The 21,882-nt window shown below is 38.1% G+C and overlaps 1 protein-coding gene across 3 annotated transcripts in view; it reads left to right on the top strand.

The window, feature by feature from the left end:
• bcas3 (BCAS3 microtubule associated cell migration factor) overlaps window positions 1-21,882 on the top strand; it is a 232,095-nt gene that overhangs the window by 60,385 nt on the left and 149,828 nt on the right. For all 3 annotated transcript variants that reach the window (XM_016556989.1, XM_016556988.1, XM_016556990.1), the window contains exons 16-19: window positions 5,423-5,573; window positions 18,450-18,574; window positions 19,517-19,682; window positions 20,143-20,243. In XM_016556989.1, the coding sequence (XP_016412475.1) occupies window positions 5,423-5,573; window positions 18,450-18,574; window positions 19,517-19,682; window positions 20,143-20,243 (543 nt within the window). The remainder of the gene's footprint in view (window positions 1-5,422; window positions 5,574-18,449; window positions 18,575-19,516; window positions 19,683-20,142; window positions 20,244-21,882) is intronic.

The raw sequence follows: 21,882 nt of genomic DNA, 5'->3' as shown, positions 1-21,882 counted from the left end.
TAGATTTTTCACTTTTTTGTGTGTAAATTATTTAATTTCACATTTGTGAATATCATTCTTTTATTATTAATTTTTTAAAATGATGATGTGCTGCCCTTTCCCACTGTGAGGAAATGTGATTTTGACACTTCTCATGACCTGAGACCCTGCACTGTCCCACAGTGAAATCTTCTCTGTACCCTGATGCAATGCAGCATTCCTCCTCTTGCTGTCAGCAAGTCTGATATGATTCTTTGAATTATTAATAATTCTCTATATTGTGTTTATATATTTTTATCTAATTAAGATGTGCTTTATAAGCTTTGGTGGTTGAGTACTTTTACATGAAGTAAATGTAGTTTTTCTTTGTCAGGCTTTTTTATGTGTAACCAAAACCACAAACTGCACTGAGGAAATGAAAACACTGATATGTTTCTGGTTGCACAGTATAATTTTATGGTAAGCAAATAAATGGATTACATTGCCTATTTTGTGGCTGAAACAGCTGTTGGATATGCATGTTTTTGCCATATTGTCAAATCAAGACTAGTAATGATGGAATGTCTGGTTTTTAATGTCTTATTGTAGATGCTTTGATATTATTTAACACAGACTCTTTTCAGGGTTCTACCAGTTAAAACCACCTTTAGTTTGTAATTTTGGTTGTAATTATGAACTTTGGCAGTTCTGCAGGGTTGATGTTGTGGTTGGATACTAGATATTTTAATTACATTAATGAGTTAATGTCAGTAAATTCTCCCACATTTCCTTTTCATTCAGCTGCTGCAGCACTGGAATTGCGCTGCTCTTTTTAAAAAATTTTTTAAGTGGGCCTTGTATAATTTGATTTATATTACATTTTATTTAATGCATGTAGATATATATATATATATATTTAAATATTAAAAATATACAAATTATTTAATTATCATTTGTATTAATATAGTATAGTTTTTATTAATATTTGTTTCTTTTTCACATGTTTATTTATTATAAATCAGTTTGTTTAGTCGTGTAGTGATTCTTATTTTTGGCTTATTCTTATGAGTGATATCGCTGATTCTTATCTGAGCAGCATTAAATGTAATAATTTAGGAATCAACCATTGTAAACCCATATTCCTCAACCACTAATTTGAATATTGGGGGTGCCGTGTGCCCCTCAGTGTCTATAGCTGTTACGACGCTATCAGGCAGCGAGTTGATTGACATCCTGGTGCTTTGAATTGAGCTTATTCACTAAAACATTTCCTTTTTTTCCCCTCTGACAGACCAGCATAGGGTTTCATTTAAACATGTCTGAAATGACACTGCAGCGTTCATGACTGGGAGGAGAGAATACGGTTCCCACTTACCCATAAGTAAATTGACATTATCAGATTACGTGCTCCTGATCAGAGCCACATGCCGAGGTGCATTGATTGAGTCTGCGGATGCCTTCCTGTTCATCTTCTCATGCACCGTTTGCAAAGTCTGCTCGTCTGAGGTGAAACATCCTCTCACACACACATCGCCTTGCAAACAAACTCGCTCACATATGGTTTCAGTAAGGCTGTTATCTGAGCCACTGAAGAGTGTAGATTCCCACTGTCACCAAGGTGCTCCTCTGATGAGCTGTAAACGCTGACATGTTGTAAACTATTGGATCTGATTTCAGACAGCCTCGTAGCAAGACGTTCGGATGTAGTTTGGTTAATAAATTACATGCTTGAATACTTTCGTGTGTTTTTTTTTGGAGAAATACGTATATTGCTATTATACAGCAGTGAATAATTTCGGTTATGATGTAATGGCTTGTAATCATACGGCGACTTCTGAAGTGAAATCAGCACACGAGGGGAAACCGAAAACATACCAATTTATAATGCAGTTTGAAGTCTTACGGTGAAAATACTCATACGGCACGATGTCTGGTAATAGCAGGAAGTTTCATACAATGTTTCTGCTCATTAAAGCGGATGCCGCACAACCCAAAAACTTTGCAAGAAAAAAAGCTCTGCTGTCACTTTAAAAGCACTCTCATTCACTGGCGGTTGGGGAAAATACTGGCAGTTGGCCATTTTCACATAGGCTGGCTTGACCCCACTGCAAGCCTGAAAATAGCAGCAAGCAGATACTGTAAAAGCAGAGGCAACCAGAAATTACTTTTCCACCAATGTCTGATTTCTTCTGAAAACAGTAAATCTTGTGAAGTTTATTTTCTTTGCAGCATCTGTGTTTTATAATGGTTCTTTTAATTTGTTTTCACTTTGTCCACCGGGATTGCTTTTATCCGGCGCTTTCTGGCCTCTCCTTTTACTTACTTCCCCCCCACTTCCACTTGTAGTACTCCTCCTTTGAAAGTGTGTATTTTAATAATGATAGCTCTGGGAATTGGCACAGGCAGACTTGACATGACAGCGCCTTCCCCCTGAGTGCGGCGGTACCGCAATTGTTCCTTTTCCTCTCCACTCATCCCTCTTTTTTCCCCTCCTCCCCTCCCCTCCTGTCCTAATCCCTACCTCCTGTGAACTACGCTCTTACAGGAGCATGTCTGGGAAACCTGGACGAGCGCGAAAGACACGAATGGGTGAAACAGAGTATATCAAAGTATTCCCAAACTGGGAGAGTGTAACTTTTTTCTAGGAATTCAAGTCTTCCGCAGATGCTCCTAAAGCCAGGCGATTTCTCAGTGGTTGACACTTTGGAACGTCCTGCGATATTCTGTCCCCAGGAACGTTATTCGCATTGGCGGTCGTTGAGGTTGCATTTTTTTTAATTCACTTTGGTGGTGATGCGATTAAAATGGGACGATGTTTGCGTACGAATGTTGTTTTTTTAGGTTTATGTGTGCAAATGAAGCAAATAACGAATTGAAAGCGTCAGCTTAGATGGATCGCTTGTGTTCATTGCTTTATCAGATGCAAATAGAACAGCTTGGGGGAGAAAAACAAGATATCAGTGACAGGGCGACCAGGTCTGTGCCATTAGAAGAAAATGCAAATGGAGCGGAGTGAGCTCGAACAGAAGGGTCAGGTGACAGAGGGTGACCCTGCCGGCCTCTTGGAGTTAGGCCTGCGACGGCTGTGGATTTGCATTGATGGATCTTCTTTCCATTGGCTTGTCATGTATCACTGCGCAGGCCATCACACATGAGTCATTAATCAAATGACGGCTCCATAAGCAGTATCGTTTTGACTGGCCAGGCGCCTTGCCGCTCTCGGACGTGCCATTCTTGAGGGTTTCGGCCAAGCCTGCCACACTCGGGTTGACGTCATGCGGCGGCTGAGTTTCACATCATCCCGTGCGAGGCGTCTGCTTTTGGAGGGCTTAAGCTTTGCCGCCGTGACGCCGGCTGTTTGCGTGCGTGTCCGCAGGCGAGTCAGGGTTTGATTTAGTGGGGGTTAAAAAGTGCGCCGAGACTGAGTGTGTCCTTCTTGGAAAGATGCTAAATTCATTAAGATTTTTCTTCCTCTGCTCCTCGTCTTTGTCCATCAGAAGCACCATTATGGGTTTTCAGGCTGCTTCCTGTTCAAATTCCTTTTCTTTTCTGCTGCTCTTGCACACAAAAGGTGGCTGCGCTTGGGGTGTAGTGGTTTTGAAATGTGAAGGGCCCTTGAGATCCGGGCCCTGTGTGGAATGGCGCAGGGGTTTGTGTAATGTCTCCAGCCAAAGCAGGCCTTTATGGAGGGCCATGAGGCCTAAATGGCCTGTCTTTGGTTAAGCACAAAGACAGCGTTTCTGGGTATTAGAGAGACACAGAGAGGCTGGCTAATGATCTAAAACCCCTCCAACATTGTGGCACGGCCGCTCTCAGCACTTTTGCCCTCAGATAATCATTGTTTTGTGTCTCGGGGATTTCTCCGACCCCCTGAATACCCTCTTCCTGGCGATATTACAATGGAAGCAAGGAAAATGTTCGCTGAGATTATTGGGCTGGTCTGAAATATTGTATATTGAAAGGGAAAAAAATAATGGAGTTAAAAACACAAAAAGCAGCACTTCAACTTTGTGTGGAATATTTGTGTAGCACTATATTGTTTTTGCTTTTTTTAAGAAGTGCATGGAAGCGTATATCAAATTGATTCCTGTATTAGTTGGAATGAAAGGCAACACATAAAAACAAATGAAAACTGATTAAAAGTGGATAATTAAGGGGAGAGCAGTCGAAACATTGTATCTGTTGGGTTTGTTTCTTTAAGAGGATATGCTATGTTAATGAATTAAGTATGTGTGTTTTAGCATGACTGGAAGGCTGACCGTCCAGTATTATTTTTATAAACTCTTTTTATACCACATATCAGTAAAGACTTAACAGGCTATTGATTTCATAAATATGATCCTATTCGACCGCTCCAGATACGTTGACGTGTCCGCCATTTTGGAACGGTCAACTTGACATCATTGACCATAGTTATCAGTGAGTATTCAAAGATATACAAGCGTATAACTTGCTGTTGTAGACGCACACAGTCAACGTGCTCAAAGGTTCGCAGACTGTTCCAAAAATGGCGGATGGTTTACATATCGCAGCCCAGAAACAGTTGCTAATGAGGCATCTACATATACATATCTATGATTGATTTAATGTTTTTGAAAGATGTCGCTTATGCTCACCAAGGCCGCATTTATTTGATCAAAAATACAGGAAAAACAGGAACATTGTGAAATATTATTGTAGTTTAAAATAACCGTTTTAACAAATTTTAAAATGTCATTTATTCTTGTGATGGCAAAGCCAAATTTTCAGCAGCCATTACTTCAGTCATCAGTGATCCTTCAGAAATCATTCTAATATGTGATTTGGTGACTTAAGACTTAAGGAATCTTTGATGAATCGAAAGTTTAAAACAAATTGAAATCTCACGTAAAATGTATAAATGTGACCCTGGACCACAAAACCAGTCATAAGGGAATTTGTAAAACTTTGAAATTTACATTTATACATCATCTGAAAGCTGAATAAATAAGCTTTCCATTGATGTATGGTTTGTTAGGATAGGACAATATTTGGCCGAGATACAACTATTTGAAAATCTGGAATCTGAGGGTGCAAAAAAATCAAAATACTGAGAAAATCGCCTTTAAAGTTGTCCAAATGAAGTCTTTAGCAATGCATATTACTAATAAAAAATTAAGTTTTATTTACAGTAAATAAGTTTTATTTATATTTACAGTAGGAAATTTACAAAATATCTTCATGGAACATGATCTTTACTTAATATCCTAATGATTTTTGGCATAAAAGAAAAATAAATAATTTTGCCCCATGCAATGTATTTTTGGCTATTGCTACAAATATACCCCAGCGACTTAAGACTGGTTTTGTTTACTCTTATTTGATCATTCTTAATACATCCTTGCTAAAAAAAAAGTATTAGCTTAAAAAATATGTGACCTATCGAATTTTTTATGTTAATACAAACTCACATTCTTCATTTTTCTTTCTCCCTTTTCTTTCATAGCCAAACTCACCAGTCAAGAATCCTTTAACAACTTCACCAACAACAACATGGGTAACCCACGGCTGTCTCCATTACCCAGTTTGACGGTCGTGCTTCCACTGGCTCAAATCAAGCAGCCGATGACCTTGGGCACCATCACCAAGCGCACTGGGTGGGTTTCTACACACTATTAAAACACTTAAAGACATTGGTATGAGCCTTTTAATGTTATATCACAATACAAATCATGATTTATTGATAATTTTAGATGAACAATTGAATTCGAACTGAAGTGCAAGACAAATTGTCAACTCTTTAAAAATCATAACTGTGAAACTGAAACGTTTCTATTTAACTATTAAAATGAAATACTTGAGGCTATATTCCGACTGGATAAGTAGTCTGCTACTTATTTGACCTACTGGCAGTTTTCTGGTCATAATCAACTTTTTTAAAATTTGACATTTGGTGTGTTGTCACTTCAAGCCAAGAAGAGGTCTCAATGGAAATTACATTGTCATTTTAAGGCACAAGGTACTTAATATAGGTTATATCTTAAAACATATTGGTTTATGCCATCTGATAGACAGGTTATAAACGACAATTTAGATGGTTATATTTTGCTGCAGACCAGGCTACATTGTCAATTGTTAAGCAGTTTAGCGAAATGTTATTGTTATGAGTCTCTGGGCATGTCAAGACCATGAATGCTTCAGCCAGCCCTGGCGATAGCATTTCTCATTTGCGAGAACTGTGTCGTGGATTTGAAACATGACATGAGTTTGCATGAACTCTTGACTCATGCTGAAGCACTTAAGTGTCATCAAACCTTCATTTGCCAGATGATTGCCTGAATTTACACAAACATGCAAACCTGCTTTCTCCCGCATATGGATCTTTGCTGTACTCGGTTGTTAGTTCCCAAGCCAGATGTATTACAATCACTGGACACAGCATGTGGTCACCCTCCATGTAACATGAACACGCCGGTAAAGACTGGTTGCCATATCAATGACTGCAGTGCGCATTTACATACTGACTAAACATAATTATGACTTATTGCAATTGTTTATTTTTATTTAAATGCAAAGTTTGAATGGGAAATTCGCTAACGAAACAGTGGCACGTCGGGTAAACTTTAAATAGGGAGATTTATACAAGGCCCTGCAGCTCATTGTCATGCAGAACACTTTGCGCTGTGGTTGTTTTAAGGGCTCTCGCTCATCTAGTTTTGATTTGAAGAGTCGTCAAGGGTGCATCAGTTTGAAGTTTGAGTAATTCAGCTTTGCGTTTGGTTTAGTTTCTAGCTTTGGAGACCTCATATGCTCCCAGTGCCCATTAAAACTGCCTTTTTCAAAGACATGCTGAGTCCAAGGCTGTACATTGTGACAGAGTAGACGTCACTGTCCTCGAGTCCAGTCCCATTTCATCCCTTATCTTTCTCTCCTTAGCTGAGGCTAGCATATGTGGCGGCAGACAAGAGACGTCCTATGTTGTGCTGAACTGTGTTGTGTGTCTGTATGTCAGTCAGTCAGCTGTTTCCCTGCACCCACCTGTCTCTGCTCATATGTTCTTTGCTCATCAACATGCCCAAAAAACTCTACCCTCAGATGTTCAGCACTCATAGCTGTGACTGGGGAATGGCAGAGGACCTGGCCACCACATGGGAGATCGTCCTCTTTGCAGACAGAGTCTCTGTAATAATGCAACTGGACGTTTGGCGTCGTGGCTGTATCAAACGAGCTGGTGCGGGTGGAAAGCAGGTTGAAACTCTTTTTGCCCATACGGTTTACCTCCAATTGAGTCATATTGGGCATTAACACAGCGTTGATTTGAGTGCCTTTTAGTGGAAGTGGTGTTAAAGGGTTAATTCACCCAAAAATGAAAATTAGCCCATGTTTTACTCACCCTCAAAGCATTCTAGGTGTATATGACTTTCTTCTTTCAGACGAATCCAATCGGAGTTATATTAAAAATGATCCTTGCTCTTCCAAGCTTTAGAATGGGAGTAGGTGGGTGTTTTTGTTCAACAGTCCAAAAGTAATCAAATAAATCACGCGCATCCATAATAAAACGTGCCTCACACGGCTCCTGTAGTGAATCGATGCGTTTTTGTATGAAAAATATCCATATTTAAAATATTATGAATACTTTTTTCTCACTTCTGCTTACTGTCATACGTGCAAGCCGTTCCGGGCGGATGACGTAGGACGTACGCGTCGCACACACGCCGGTGAGAAGTGACGAACGCGGAAGTGCGACGGAGAGACAGCAAAACAAAAAGCCGGTCACGAATTAGAAGATTTTATTTTCTCTCTTTGATTCCTATTTTTTGATTACGATTCATTTTGTTATATTTCAGTTATAATGTTCATTTTGCTCACATATGTAAAAAAAATAAATAAATTCAGTCTTTGTTAATGCTTTATACAGGGTTTTAGACTGATTCTAACTGATAACTTGTCTTTTTGAACTTTTAAAAATAATTGACTGATATTCAGGAATCAGGCTACACTGTTTTCAAATATTTTAGTATTAAATGTATACTGGTATACTATTTTTTTATACTTTGTTTTAAAATGAACTTTTATTGATACATTCTCCGTTTTAGTAATTTTATGCACTTTTTAAAAAAACATTTTTATTTAAACATGTATTACATTTTAAAAAATAGATTTAATTTGTCGGCGCCCATAGCATTGTGGTTAGTGAGTCGGCAGCCCGAGTTCGAATCCTGCCTCGAGGTCCTTTGCCGATCCTGCTCCCCTCTCTCCTCCCAGTGCTTTCCTGTCAGCTTTCCACTGTCCTCTCACAATAAAGGCGTAAAAAGCCCATAAATATAACTTAAAAAATAGATTTAATTTAATTCAATTTTTGTTTTTAGTAATTTTAGTACTTCAACTTATTTTATTTCAATTAGTTGGCAAGGCAACAGTTCCAATTGTATTTTTTCATCTAATATGTTTATTTATGCATTTTGTATTTCAGCTTTATTTCAGTTCACAGAAATTATTTGTTTATTTATTTAATTTTATTATTTAATTTAGTTTTCTTATACAGCATAAACTTGATCAGCAAACATGGTCCAAAAAGAACATAAACAGTACCGGTACAGACAAATATACAAAAATAAAAGGAAACAGAAAAGTATTAATTGTCAGCGAGATAAATATCTTTGATACAAGCGATATTAAAAGGTCAGTAAAATTATTTTTTTAAATAATAACAATGCTGTTTCTGATTTGCTTAAAAGAACTGAGTGCTTTGTTCAGAATGCAAAAATATCATTATGTACTTCTGCGTTCTACTAGGTACTTGAGTAGAGCATTTCGTGTTTACCTTGATGATTTTTTTAATGCCTGCATTGCTAATAAAGTTAGATTTTTTCCCCCTCCTCTCCAGTCTGTAAACAAGTGGAATGGGGCTAGATACAAATGCTCCAACCATTATTACCCAGTTTCAGATTTTTAGATCTTTTATTCCAGCGTAGTTCAGTATTAATGCTCATCTAATATTTTACTCTCTGAAAACTCGTCTTGAGAAGCGTCTGGTCCTCTCGGGTGAGACAGCAGTGTGAGTCTTGCACTGTCTTAATGTACTGTGCCGTTCCAGGAGCTGTGTCACAGTGTGACCTTCTTTTTCTGTGAACCACTTCAGCTGTTCTCCTGATTCCTGAGTCAAATCAGCCAGCGCAATGGGTTCTGATATCAGCCCTGATGACTTCATCTCCCCTTTTCCGTTTGTCTGCTAAGTGATGAGTAACCTTTCTACTGAGTAGCCTCCTTTTGTTCTTTAATTCCTCCTCCAGAGTCACTTAATCAGCCAGCTTAGTGCCATTTTTAGACTGTTTACTTGAATATTGATATAGTTAGACTGTGTGGTGGACTTCAACAATGAGGTGCCAGAGCCCCTTGAGTTTTTTTTTAGTCCCATGCAAATTCCTGTTTCAGTTCCATTTGATGTTTACACAGTTTTACCATTTATCTTATGCTCAACAAGCACCAATATTACAGGTTTATATTAACGTAGTATTTATTAAAATCGAATCTCATAAAAGTCTTATTGACTTTTGCCTTTTTAAATATTTTACATGTTTTACATGTTTATTTTAAAGCTTAAGGAGGCAAAAGAGGTGCTGGTGTCACTTTTCATTGGAAAGTGTCGGAGTGCACAGACTACACACGCAATAACAAACACTGTCATATTATCTTACGTTCGGATACCTGTTGTTCGGGAATTCAATTGTGGGTGATTATACCAAATCATTTTGATGACAGGTATTTTAGAATTCATAAAATAACATTTGAGAGAGTGTGCGATCAGATTGGTGTGCTGAAAAAGTCACATTTTTGGAGGTGCATTTTTAATGTAAGGTGCAATGTTTCCATCATAATTTAATGTTTGTGTCTTCTTATATACTCAGTTGAGCGCATCAAGGTGGATGGAATAATAGCCATATTCTCATTTGTCGCCGCTTCCTCAAAATGCCTCTGCTTTCTTGCCTTTTGTGGCCAAAAAGCTGTTAAATCATATACTATTAAAAAAAAAAAAAGTTCTGTAGTTTTTACATAATAATTTTGGCAGCTTTGATTGCCAGAATATTTTTGTAAAAAAATACAGAAAAACTGTAAACACATTTTACAAAACAAACTGTGAAGTTTACAGTATAAAACTGTAATTTATAAATAAGAAAATTTGAATGTAAACCAGTAAATTCAAGAAAGCACACGGCTACTAAAATCTGTTTTAACAGTTTATTTTTTCAATATTTTACAGTTAAAATTACACTAATTTTTACAGTGCACTTAAAAACGTTTTCTCACGCCTCTTTGTAGAACTGTAGATATAAAAATTTTATTTAAAAAAAAACGAAACACTTTTTGCTGAACAGATTTAAAGTATTTGAATCACTGGGTTCAATCACACACCCCACCACTGATGCTGCTCTTTTCTTATTCAACAGAGTGTGAATGTGTGTGTTGCTGGATGGCTGGGTCTGACCTCACAGATGTGGTAGGCTTAGTGTAATACGTGAATTGAGCTGCTTTTGGGCCATTGTCTCATAGTGCCGTAATGACCGTACGAAGAGCTTAAAGAGCTACGGTGCTACCCAGTCATGTGACATGTCACAGTGTAAGCATTTGCTGAAATCACCTCATTTTAATGGCTTTGATGTGCAGCATTAGGCTCACGGAAAGAAGAGAGATAAACGTGTGAAAGATTATTCTGCTGAAATGGAGTTATTGCCCTCAACGCCCACTGGCTGTCATCATATGACTTCTTGCTTCCTGTTAACAGGCATTTTTTTCCTGTAAACATTTCTTAGGAATAAAGACCGTCAAAGCACTCTACGGATTTGGATGAAATCTGCTTTTTCACTTGCTTTTTATGTTATTGTTATGGTTTGCAGTCAGGTTTGATCTTATTAGAAGTGCATGAGTGTGTCATGTGATAGATAGTACTGTGCTGTCCTACTTATTTCAATGCAAATGTGTCCCTTAATCTTTGATAGACATCTCACAGTCGCACTAACACCAAACCGATCATCATTGCTGCTAAACAAACCCAGGTTTAACATGTTTCCGTCTCCATGGGAACACATTCATTTAGCAGTGGCGTCCATCCATTTTCACAGCTGGATATTTGTTGAGTCCATTCAGCTGAAGTGTCTCACTCTGTGCCACTTGAGACGCAACTAAGCAACCCACCGGTTTGATCGTTTAGCTTAGGCCGTGATGTTTGAGTATCTTAAGCCCTGTGTGGGAATATGATTCATTCATTATTCCGAATGTCAAACACAATAGCAGTTATAGTTAAACTCAGCCTGACCATCACGATTTGTTTGATCTGGGAAAATCTTCACGATAGCTGTTTGCCAATGAGAAAGATTCAGTGTCTGTGTAAAACTGTAAGGTTTTGTTTCACAGACAGTGATTCACCCCTACTGAATAGTAAACTCATCCAAAGGGCCGCAGAGTGTACGACTTCTTCTGCCAGAGTTGGATTTCATGTCCTTTTTATTGCTTTTGGGAAACACTATTGGCTGTAAAATGTTTACGGTCATTCATTGCTCTGGCTGTAGATCAGGGACCCACTTCTCCTTTCTACTAACCCTTTAGCATAAAACAGCATCTTCCACAGCATCTTACTTCAATTAAACCACTATTGAACTTATTTTGAACTGTCAGACTGGAAGAAACTGACCTCATGTCTCCCATGTCCCTCCTAAATACCACCAATGGAGTTTACTTTAGACGTTTGATGAGAATTGAGTTGTATTATTGCTATTTTGATCCGGTCTAGTAATAAAAATGTTAAAACCCACTATTTTTATGGCTTTTTAACTTATGTGTCATTAAACGGTAAACTGTTTGTCCAATCAAATCAATAATAATGCTTTTCCCATCTATCTCTGTGTATCTGTCCCTTCATGAAGACCCTACCTCTTTGGGGCTGGATGTTTTTCCATTAAAACTCCATGGTGAGTTTTTCCAATTCACTCCCAGCATGCTTTGTCCTCGCTTCAGCAAACGACTGCGTTCATCCCATCTTTCATTTGTATTCAAGAAATGTTTCCTGTTTTTTTTTTTCTTCTTTAGTTTATTCTAGCACGCTGTGGGAAGAACCAAAGGATGTGCTTTTTATTGTTCCTTTTTTTGTTCTGTTTCTGTATGTGGATTTGCTGTTTGGCTTTTGTGTATTTTTTGTAATTGCTAACTTTATTTGTGTTAAAATGTTGCCTGTTGAAAATTATTGTACAAAAAGTTCCACTGTGAGAGGAACGTTAGTGAATTATAATATTTTGTTGGTCATAAGCATGGCATTTAAGTTAGTCAGTGTCGTTGAATTCATGGGAGAGAGAAAAGAGTTTTTGTTTTGCTACGTTAGAAAACATCAGAGCTCTGTTTGTCAGTTCATCCTGCGGTTTAAACGAACCTTCCCTTCAAAGTGATCGTTCCGTTCTTGCTTCGTTTTTTCCCAAACAGACGACAGAGATTGTTTATTCAAAAATGCTTTTGTGTTCACATTCATATTGTTGTCGTTATGGTTTTATTGACTGGTGACATTTGGAATAAGGGTGAAAAAATGATTGGTGTGCCGCGCACCGCTCTGGCTGATGGTTGAGTCAGATGTGTGCAATGCGGTTGCAGTCATTCATCTTCTTCACCCTTTAATTTGATGTGACAATTTTATTTGGACAATGCATAATCATTGGCTTGAGTGTATATGGAGAAAAACAGAGGTTTTTATTTTAGATGCAAACTCAGAAAGTTACTTTACTATCAAAAGGGGGGTGATTATTATTGAAGCAATGCATCATTTTGCTGCAAATATTAAATTATTTACAGGTAAGAATTAAAGCAGAGCAAAATTAAAGCAAAATGTTTTGTGTATATATGCAGCTTCAAAGATTGAACCTCAGCAAAATGGACTTCCCTGCATCCTCGTCCCCCCGAAATATGAATCACATGTGCTGCTGTCCTTCCTCTGGCTTGACTTTCAGCTTTTGTTGTGGTATCCTCACATACGTTTTAATTAGATCTTTTTCCTGCAGTGCTGTACTGCATGATTTTGCTGCAAATAATAAAGTAATTACAGGTAAGAATTAAGCAGGAAAATGTTTTGTGTATATATACAGCTTCATTGAATCTCAGCAAAATGGACTTTCCTGCGTCCCTCACCCCCCATATATGAATCACATGTGCTGCTGTCCTTCCTCTGGCTTGGGTTTCAGCTTTTGTTGTGGTATCTTCGCATACGTTTTAATTAGATCCTTTTCCTGCGCCGCTGTATTGTGATCTCAGAGGACGTATGTGTTTCAAAGCCTTATCATTAACATGATAAATCTTAATATTCCCCATAGCTTCCTCTTGACTGGGCTAGGCACATTAATGTGGGACACAACTGGAGCTCCGCTTTTCATCGGAATAATATGATTGATTTAGATGTTGTATTAAATGTTAATTAGTTTTTCCTTTTAGAGAAGGGAACAGTGTGCTTAATATCACATGGAAGTATTAAGGGAATCATCAAGTGTTCCAAAACAAAACACTCCCACGCAGGAACAAGATGGAAAATTGCAGCTCAAATACAAATGGCGGAACATGAGATTTGATTATAAACAGCTCAGGAGACATAAAGTAAATTATATTTAAAGTGCCCCTATTATGGGTTATGAAAGGCTCATATTTTGGTTTGGTTGACATGCATGCAAGGTCAAAAAACACTTTAATGGTCTTATAATATGCATTTATTTTTACCTTATTTGCTCAATGACTCCCAAACGATTCGCTCAACGATTAATTTTTCCAAATCCCTCCTTTGCGTGACGCTTATCTGCGGTGATTGGTCCGATTGGTCGATTTCAGTTTTTTTTTTTTTTGAGAGACAATAACTTTATACACGGTGCACTTTCAGATTTAAAATTGTGCAGGATGTTTTCATTCACTTTGAGCTGTGTTACACAGTGCATGAAAGTTAATTTTCAAAAATCCATAATATGATTTAATTAAATCAATAGTAGACTGAGAAAAAGAGTTAAAAAATAATGCTATAAACAGTTGCACCCCCCTAAGGACGGCCCTGGCTATAAAAATGTTTTTTTCAGCTTCCTTTTCCCCCCCTAAGAATCAGAATCGGCAAAAAAAATATGTCATGAGACAGTTGACTTTTAGTGAGTCATTAGACGTATAAAAATAAAAGCAGAATGTTTTCGATTATACGTTATGCAAAAAATCTATTTCTGCATGGAGAAAATGCAGAAATAGATGACTGATATGCTCTGACTGATATGCTCTGTTTTCAAGATAACTGAGAGATCCTGTGTAGTTCAGGAAAGGTTTTGATTGATGTAGGTTATGAAAACTTGAAACTTTTTTCCCTTTTATTTTTGAAAGTGTCCTCCACTCAGAACGAAGAAGTACAACCATCACAAACCTCAAAACCTGGCGGCTCATAAATTCCACAGACAGCTGCGCTCACACCTGGGGAATGCATATTTTCCGGCATCTCTCTAAAGAAAAGGGAAATCATGCCGAATCAGGCACCTTCCTCAACGATGTCCCAATGAGCTGGAACGCTGGAAATGGAGGGGAAAAGTTTTGTTTCTCTTTTAGCGTTTGATGCCGGCCTCCCAAATTGCTACCACAGCGTGTATGGACCGTGGCCGTGTGCCCGAGCTGTGTCCGAGGAAAAGCTGCTGTGAGATAATAAATGTGACGTTGAGAGAAATGTCTGCGTTCTGCACGACCCTTTCATGAGCGCTGTTACACAGGCTCCGCTGGCTGACGTACACCGACCATATGGTCAGATTGTCACGGCAAGACCCCTGATAAGTTCAAATGAGATCCGTGCTCCTTTTTGTCATTTAAAGCCCGCCATTGCATTTGTTTGAAAAGAAATGGGGGGGGCCGCCTTCCCCCCCCCACCGATGGCGCCTCGTCTGTGGCCGGGACTGTACTGTGGCTGGGCTTTGATGGTGGACATCACAGATTGAATTATGCCCTTGAGGAAAAGCTATTAGCTCATGTCAAGAGTCCTCATATGTTAAATTAAAAGTGGAAATGACATGCAAGGAGTCTTTTCAGTGAATTAGTTAGAGAGAGAGAGGAAAAAACACTCCAGAAGCAGCAGGGGAAATGCCAATAGGGAGAAGACGAAATTGGCTTCTGTTTAGTAACGTCTGTCTTCCCTTCTCCTCCATCTCACTAAATATGTTTATGTTTCATAATGTATTGATTTTCGGATACATTTTTGTGTAAGCCTCTCCCCATGCCAATGTTTATTTAGAATAATCCGTTCGCTCAAATGGCCGGCTGAATCACTGTAGCTTGAGTCATACTAGCCACTTTAAGTGAGACCCAGAGGAAAAAAGTGATTTCAAATACAGACAAACCAACTCCAGCAGTCGCTTCAAGGAAATTCAGATGCAATGCAAGTGTAAAGTGCACTCAAATAAGAACATGTTGACCAAATCATCTGCTGACCAAAGCCTCTTCAAAGAGCTCTTACCATAGTTGGCCAGCTTTAGTCCCGCCGCTAGGAGATGAGCGCTCAAAGTTATGTCCAGGTTTGAACTCAGACTGGCTCTTTGCAGTGTTTTTGGTCTCATCATCATTACTGGCATGACATTATATACCTTGGAAAGAATATTTCCAGATTTAATATGCAAAGTACTTAGAAACGAATACAATTTCCTCTCCGATTTGCGGCGGACAGTGTCAGCCTGTGATTTCAGAGGAATAAATGTTTAGTCACACTGAGTTAGGTTTGGTTTTGTTATTAAGAACATCTGTGCGCCCATCCTTTACAGTTTTCCTTCAAGAAAGTGCATCAGCCCCTCCGAACGTGAAAAAGCCAGCTCTTCACCTGCATCCCAGCCTGGAAAACTGCTAAGCTCGTTCATTTCCCTCGCTGCCTTGAACTCTGCGGTGGGGCAGGAAGGATTTGAATGCTCCTTTGAGCTACGCTCAGTGTTTTTCTCTACGGTCAGTGATGGTCAGGGCAAAGGAAGCGGCCTTTCTAAAGATTTGAGGTTATCAAAATGTCTGCTGTCTTCTCTCCTCATTATCCCGCTTGGGATTCCTGGTTTTATTAGAGGGAGAAAAAGGAAACCATGCACTTCACTGTGCCCTGCTCTTCAAATCCTGTGGCTGCTGACTATGTTTGTTTAGTGCCGTGTCCCCTGTTCTACACTCACAGACAGCGAGACGTTCACAGCTGCTCAAGCCAAGGCGATATACTGACAAACCTCTCGTATCTCCCCATCAGCGCAGATATTTAGTTATTCGCTTCACCTCCATCCAACACCAATAAACACGTGCCAATATCTCTCCCTGCTTTTCTGTACTGTTCTGTGTCTTTTTTGTCTTTAGTCCTTCCCGACCAGCAATCCTCGCCTGGTGTCGGCTAAACAAAGATGTCAGCATCACTCCTCATCCTGAGAGTAATTTACGACTTGATGACAGTTTTAAGGGAAGTGACAGAGTGAGAGTGCAGCTCAGCAACAGGTCACTCAACACCTATTAGTGCAATGCAAGGCTGGAAGAGTCCCGGTTCAAACACTGGACAATTCATCCACATTAACTCTCAGTCCAGACTCCACGGTCTACAACAATTTCATTACAATCGGCAGTTTTGTTTTGCAGTTATCTTCCCTTTTAGTGCATAATGACTAGGGCTTTCAATCGATTCCATATTTGAATTGAATGAATTACATGATATGCTGATGAATCAATCAAATTTATAGCAATTAATCATATATATCAGGGGTTTGCAAACTAAAAGGCGGTGTCTGCGGCCAATGGAAGATTTCTGGGATTAAATATTAACTTTAAATAGTATTATACAACAAAATTAAATTAATGTTCTTCAGGTTAATGCATATGCAGGTTATAACATTATTTCTAGATAAAATATGAATCATTTGATTTGGCTTTAGTACAATAGAAATATAAGAGTTATAGGGATCAAAAGTATGGGGTTGATATTTTTCTCTCTTATGCTTATCTATGCTGCATTTATTTGATCATAAATACCGTAAAAAACAATATTATGAAATATTTAAATTTTTAAATAATTGTTTTCTATTTAATACATTTTAGAAGAAGAAAATACTGAAAAGATGCAACAAAAGATTGCTTCAGAAATGAGTATGTTGTTTATTTTCTCACTGTTTTTTATGATCTTGCGCATTGAGTACTCTGTATTTAGGATACCTTGTCAAGTACTTCATCCATTCTGTTGCTCTTTATATAACTGTTTTTGAATGCACAAATGTGTTCTGTGTGAATAGCACATTTTGTGGCATAAGTGTGGTTTGAGATGCATTGCTTATACTTACAGCTGAGGATTCACTCACTGCGGCCGAGTAGCACAAATCTTGTTGAATTGTTCTAATGTTAATTTTTTATATTGTAGAATTACTTACAGGTTAGGGAGTATGCTTAATTATATGTTTTTTTTGTGTGTGTTAAATTGAAACTCCTAATAATTTATTTTGCCGGCTCCCATTCACATCCATTTGTGTGTATTTGAGTGTGTATCTCTGCATGGCTGATGGTATCTGAAGTGTTGTTCTGTGTGAAACAGCCAGTATTCAGTGTTTTGGGAGTCTCTTGTATGTTTGAGATACGGAGGGCAGGTTTTTACAGTGCGGGTTAGTGCGGGATTCGGACAGTGACACCACATGGCTTCTGTTCTAGGATGAATTCCACATGCGAGTCCTTATCTCTCAGCTCATGACCCTTTTTCTCCTTGGCTTTTTCAAAAACTTACTGATGTAAAGAATAATTCAATAGGACCTAATAATTTTTCTCAAATGCCAAGACTAAAATTAGGCCTTCCAAAGCAGCTTAAAAGCTTCCATTTGAAGCCGCTTTATAAGCAAATGACAGCCATTATGTGGTATCTGTACAGACTCTTGGAGTGTATATGTATGTGTTGAGCTTTAACAACGTCATTATATTCACTGAACAGAAATATAAAAGATCAATGGTTTTCTGGTTTTGACAACTGTCGTAAAATTGTGCTTGCTAAATAAAAGTTAAAGTGGTTATGTTGTCCAATACAAGTGAAGTGAAATTAAATTCCTCTCGAAAACAACATTTTTAATAATATGCATTTGACTGCAAATTTAAAGACATTTTCTTAACATATGTATATATAAACATATTATAAACGGTGTCTTTCAGATTACACTTAAACATCTTAAAACACTAAGAAAATGGCAGTGAAATAATAAGCAAAAAAAAGTTTTTATTTTTTTATTTTTTACTTGAAGTATGAATGTGTGATTGTATTATGTTTTTTGTTTACAAGCACAGTATTTTGTTTGTGGATGTGCGATTTTTGTTCGAAACTCTTGAGCGATTTCATTCATATGCAGGATATACTGTCTTGATTCTTTACATCCCAACTGTCTCTCTTTTCTAGTCAGTAATGTGACTGATTTTGCTGTTTTACTTCTGATGCCAATCACCAAAAACAGACTTTCTTTCTTTCTCTCTATATTCTTATTCTCATTTGTGACTCTGTTTTTTTTTTTTAGCAAATCCAAGCCACCTCCCCAGATCTCTCCCAGTAAGTCCAGTGGTGGGGAGTTCTGCGTGGCTGCAGTCTTCGCCTCCTCCCGCTCTTGGTTCATCACCAACCCCAACATGAAGAGAGAGAAAGGTCTGACATGGCTTACAACCCTTAGGGCATGAGCATCTTATTTTGAGCTTTATTTAGTCATGATTTTTAAGCTTTAGCTAAATTAAGTGGTTTGAATATTGATGAAATATATATCGTGATTAATTGCATCCACAATAAAAGTTTTTGTTTACATAATATATGTGTGTGTACTGTGTATATTTATTATGTATATATAAATACACACACATGCATGTATATATTTAAGAAAAATAAGTTATGTTTATATTTTAAATATATTTATATATAATAAATATGGAAATACATGTAAATATTTTCGAAATATATACTTAGTGTGTGAATTTATATATACATAATGAATATACACTGTACACACACATACATTATGTAAACAAAAACTTTTATTTTGAATGCCTCATGGCTGTATTAGATCAAGAGGGTGCTTCTACTAAATACTGAGCAATGGGTCTGAATACTTAGGACCATGTGATATTTCTGTTTTTCTTTTTTAATAAATCTGCAAAGATGTCAACAATTCTGTGTTTTTCTGTCAATATGGGGTGCTGTGTGTACATTAATGAGGAAAAAAAATTAACTTAAATGATTTTAGCAAATGGCTGCAATATAACAAAGAGTGAAAAATGTAAGGGGGTCTGAATACTTTCCGTACCCACTGTATATATATATATATATATACACACATATAGATATATATACACATATATATATATGTGTATAGTATTTATTATATTTTCTTATATTTTAGTTAGTATGTTTTTATATTCTATTTCTTTATTATTTGTTAAAAGCTCTGGCATCTCCTTTTTGTTTATTTCTTTGATCCTTTAAATGGTACCAGATGGAACTGCAAAATCTGTTCCACAAAATCCACAAAAACATTCTGAGGTCATGTTAGAAACCAAAATCTTTAATAACTTGTTCTTGACTTTTCTTCCCTGTTAGATCAGTCTCGGCAGGCTGTCGTTGAATCACTGTACATCCTGAGTTGCTACGGAAATCTGGTGGAGCATGTGCTGGAACCTCGTCCAATCAGCACGGCACAAAAGATAGGCGACGACACGCCTCTGGAGCTGAACACCTGTCCGAGAGCCTGTTGGAATCTAGCCAGGTGTTGCCCCGGGGCTCTCAGCACCACACCTATTTACCTGCATTTACACTTCACCTTCAGTCCGACAGAAGCACCTGACACGACCCACTGCAGTCATATCATTTACATAAAACAGCTTATATAGCGCCTTAATGAGGGCAAGCAAATGATTAACGTCACGGCTTTTCACCGACCCAGACGCTGAGCTCAGTCATAATGCAATAAAGCTTGTGACCAAGCGAAGAAAATGGAAACAGGCAGGGGTTGCTCTCAGAATGGCTTTCTGATCTGATTGTACATGTTAAATGATTGTATGTACTGAGCTGTATAGCTCGTGTGGCCCACATGAGACGGGAGAAATGGAAGGTCCGTCGGGCTGTGGAGAGTTTTGAGTCCATTATAGCTCAGCTGGAGACTGTTATATACATCTGGCCCTTTGATATGCGTTTCCTAAATTGATTTCTATGTTTGTTTTGAGTAGGACACCGCAGTGGAATGAGCTACAACCACCTTTCAACAGCAACCACCCCTTGGTGCTGGCCTCAGACTTTGTGCAGTACTATCAATACCGCCTGGCTGGATGTAAGTATGTCTGTCTCACTGGAGATGTTTGTTTTTAACACTTATTGGTGCACCACTACACAAGAAACATGAACAATAAACTCAGTCTTTCTTGTCTGCATGTTCTTGAACGGTCGCAGAGATAAACCCGTTCCGTTTGACGTAGCAGTTGGTGAAGCGCTTTTCTTTCTCGAGTGCTGTTGTGAATCAGGGCTTTGTCACTCGCTAGTACATCCGTGCCCTGAAACTCATCATAGCGCCAAATTAACCCAGTGTTCAGATTAAACCAATTAGTGTGGTTTTAAACTCATGTAATTTAATAACAAGTGCAGAGAGAGCGCGATCACTTTGGGTTGACGTATGAAAGGCAAGAGAATGCAACTCGAGGGCAGAAGGCTCACGGATGACCACACATCTAATATATCTTGAATAAGTGAGCATTGTTGCGTTAGCTGGATAATCATAAACATTAATGAGTAATTAGCTGTCTGGGTCCTTCAGGCCAGGCTTCACATTTCTTCTCTGCCACTAAAGCCCAAGTGCTCTAGGCCTAACGGGTAGAATATTCTCTGGAAGTCGGTCTAATCACCATGCATGTGTCAGAGTGATGAAGATACACGTATTTGTATTGAACCGTTCGGTACGAGGCTTTCGGTTCGGTACGCATTAGAAACCAAACTATTCGATTCGTTGGACTAATCCTATTACATTTGTAAAATAAAACAGCTAAAAGTGTGTGAAATATAATGTTCTCAGTGCCACTGCGCTCAAAAAGGCAGCCCAAACGACGTAACAGGCAACGTGCTGTCTGCTTAGTGGCGTAACGTTAGTGGACGGGCACGCAGGACACGCACTGCGAAAGGCCCTGCAATAACCTCCCCTTGCTGGGTTGGGTCGCGTCGAAAGACGATGATCTTGTATCGACGATAGCCAGAGATACTGTCAAAAACATAAATTGTTGGCAATATTAAGCTATTTGGCATTTCCAATTAATGTAGGCCTGTTACATTCTTATTTTTATTAGGCCTATTATTATTATTATTATTAAGTTACTTTTATTATTAAATTAAAATTACAATTAATTTGCCCCACAATAATATTGACTGACGTGCTGGGCGGATAACAAATACAATAAATAATATTGACTGACGCCAAATAACTGACATGCTGCGAGGATAACAAAAGATGAGGCCATATATTTACTCCTCAATTAACATGTTAAAAAAAAAAAGGTATTTTAAAACAGGTCTATACAATGAATTATAGACCTATGATTAAAATATTAACACTTCAGTCATCAATAAAAATCTATGAAATAAAAAGCTTTTATTTCAAGCACCGACTTTCAAAAACAACCTGTTTAACACAAAATATGTTTCTTCTAATTTTTTTTTTCACTATGTAATATTAGAAATAGTTAGCTATATACCGTTATCAGCATATGTTGAAGTAGATTCATCTCGCCGTCTCTGAGAGAATATGCGGCGTCAGATGGCGAAAGCTCCATCATTGCATTTTTACTTTCATTTTCTGTATAGTGAATTGAATTGAGATTAAGACGTTCACCGGCGTAACTCTTGCGCAAAGTTTGCACGTTGCTTGTGTGTGATATCCATAGGCTCGTCTTCATGGTTTAAAACAGAAATATTTCCAACATTGC

The sequence above is a fragment of the Sinocyclocheilus rhinocerous genome, unplaced genomic scaffold (genome assembly GCF_001515625.1).
Source record: "Sinocyclocheilus rhinocerous isolate Xijiao unplaced genomic scaffold, SAMN03320098_v1.1 scaffold166, whole genome shotgun sequence".
Classification (NCBI taxonomy): domain Eukaryota; kingdom Metazoa; phylum Chordata; class Actinopteri; order Cypriniformes; family Cyprinidae; genus Sinocyclocheilus; species Sinocyclocheilus rhinocerous.
This window is presented reverse-complemented; position numbering and strand designations above follow the sequence as displayed.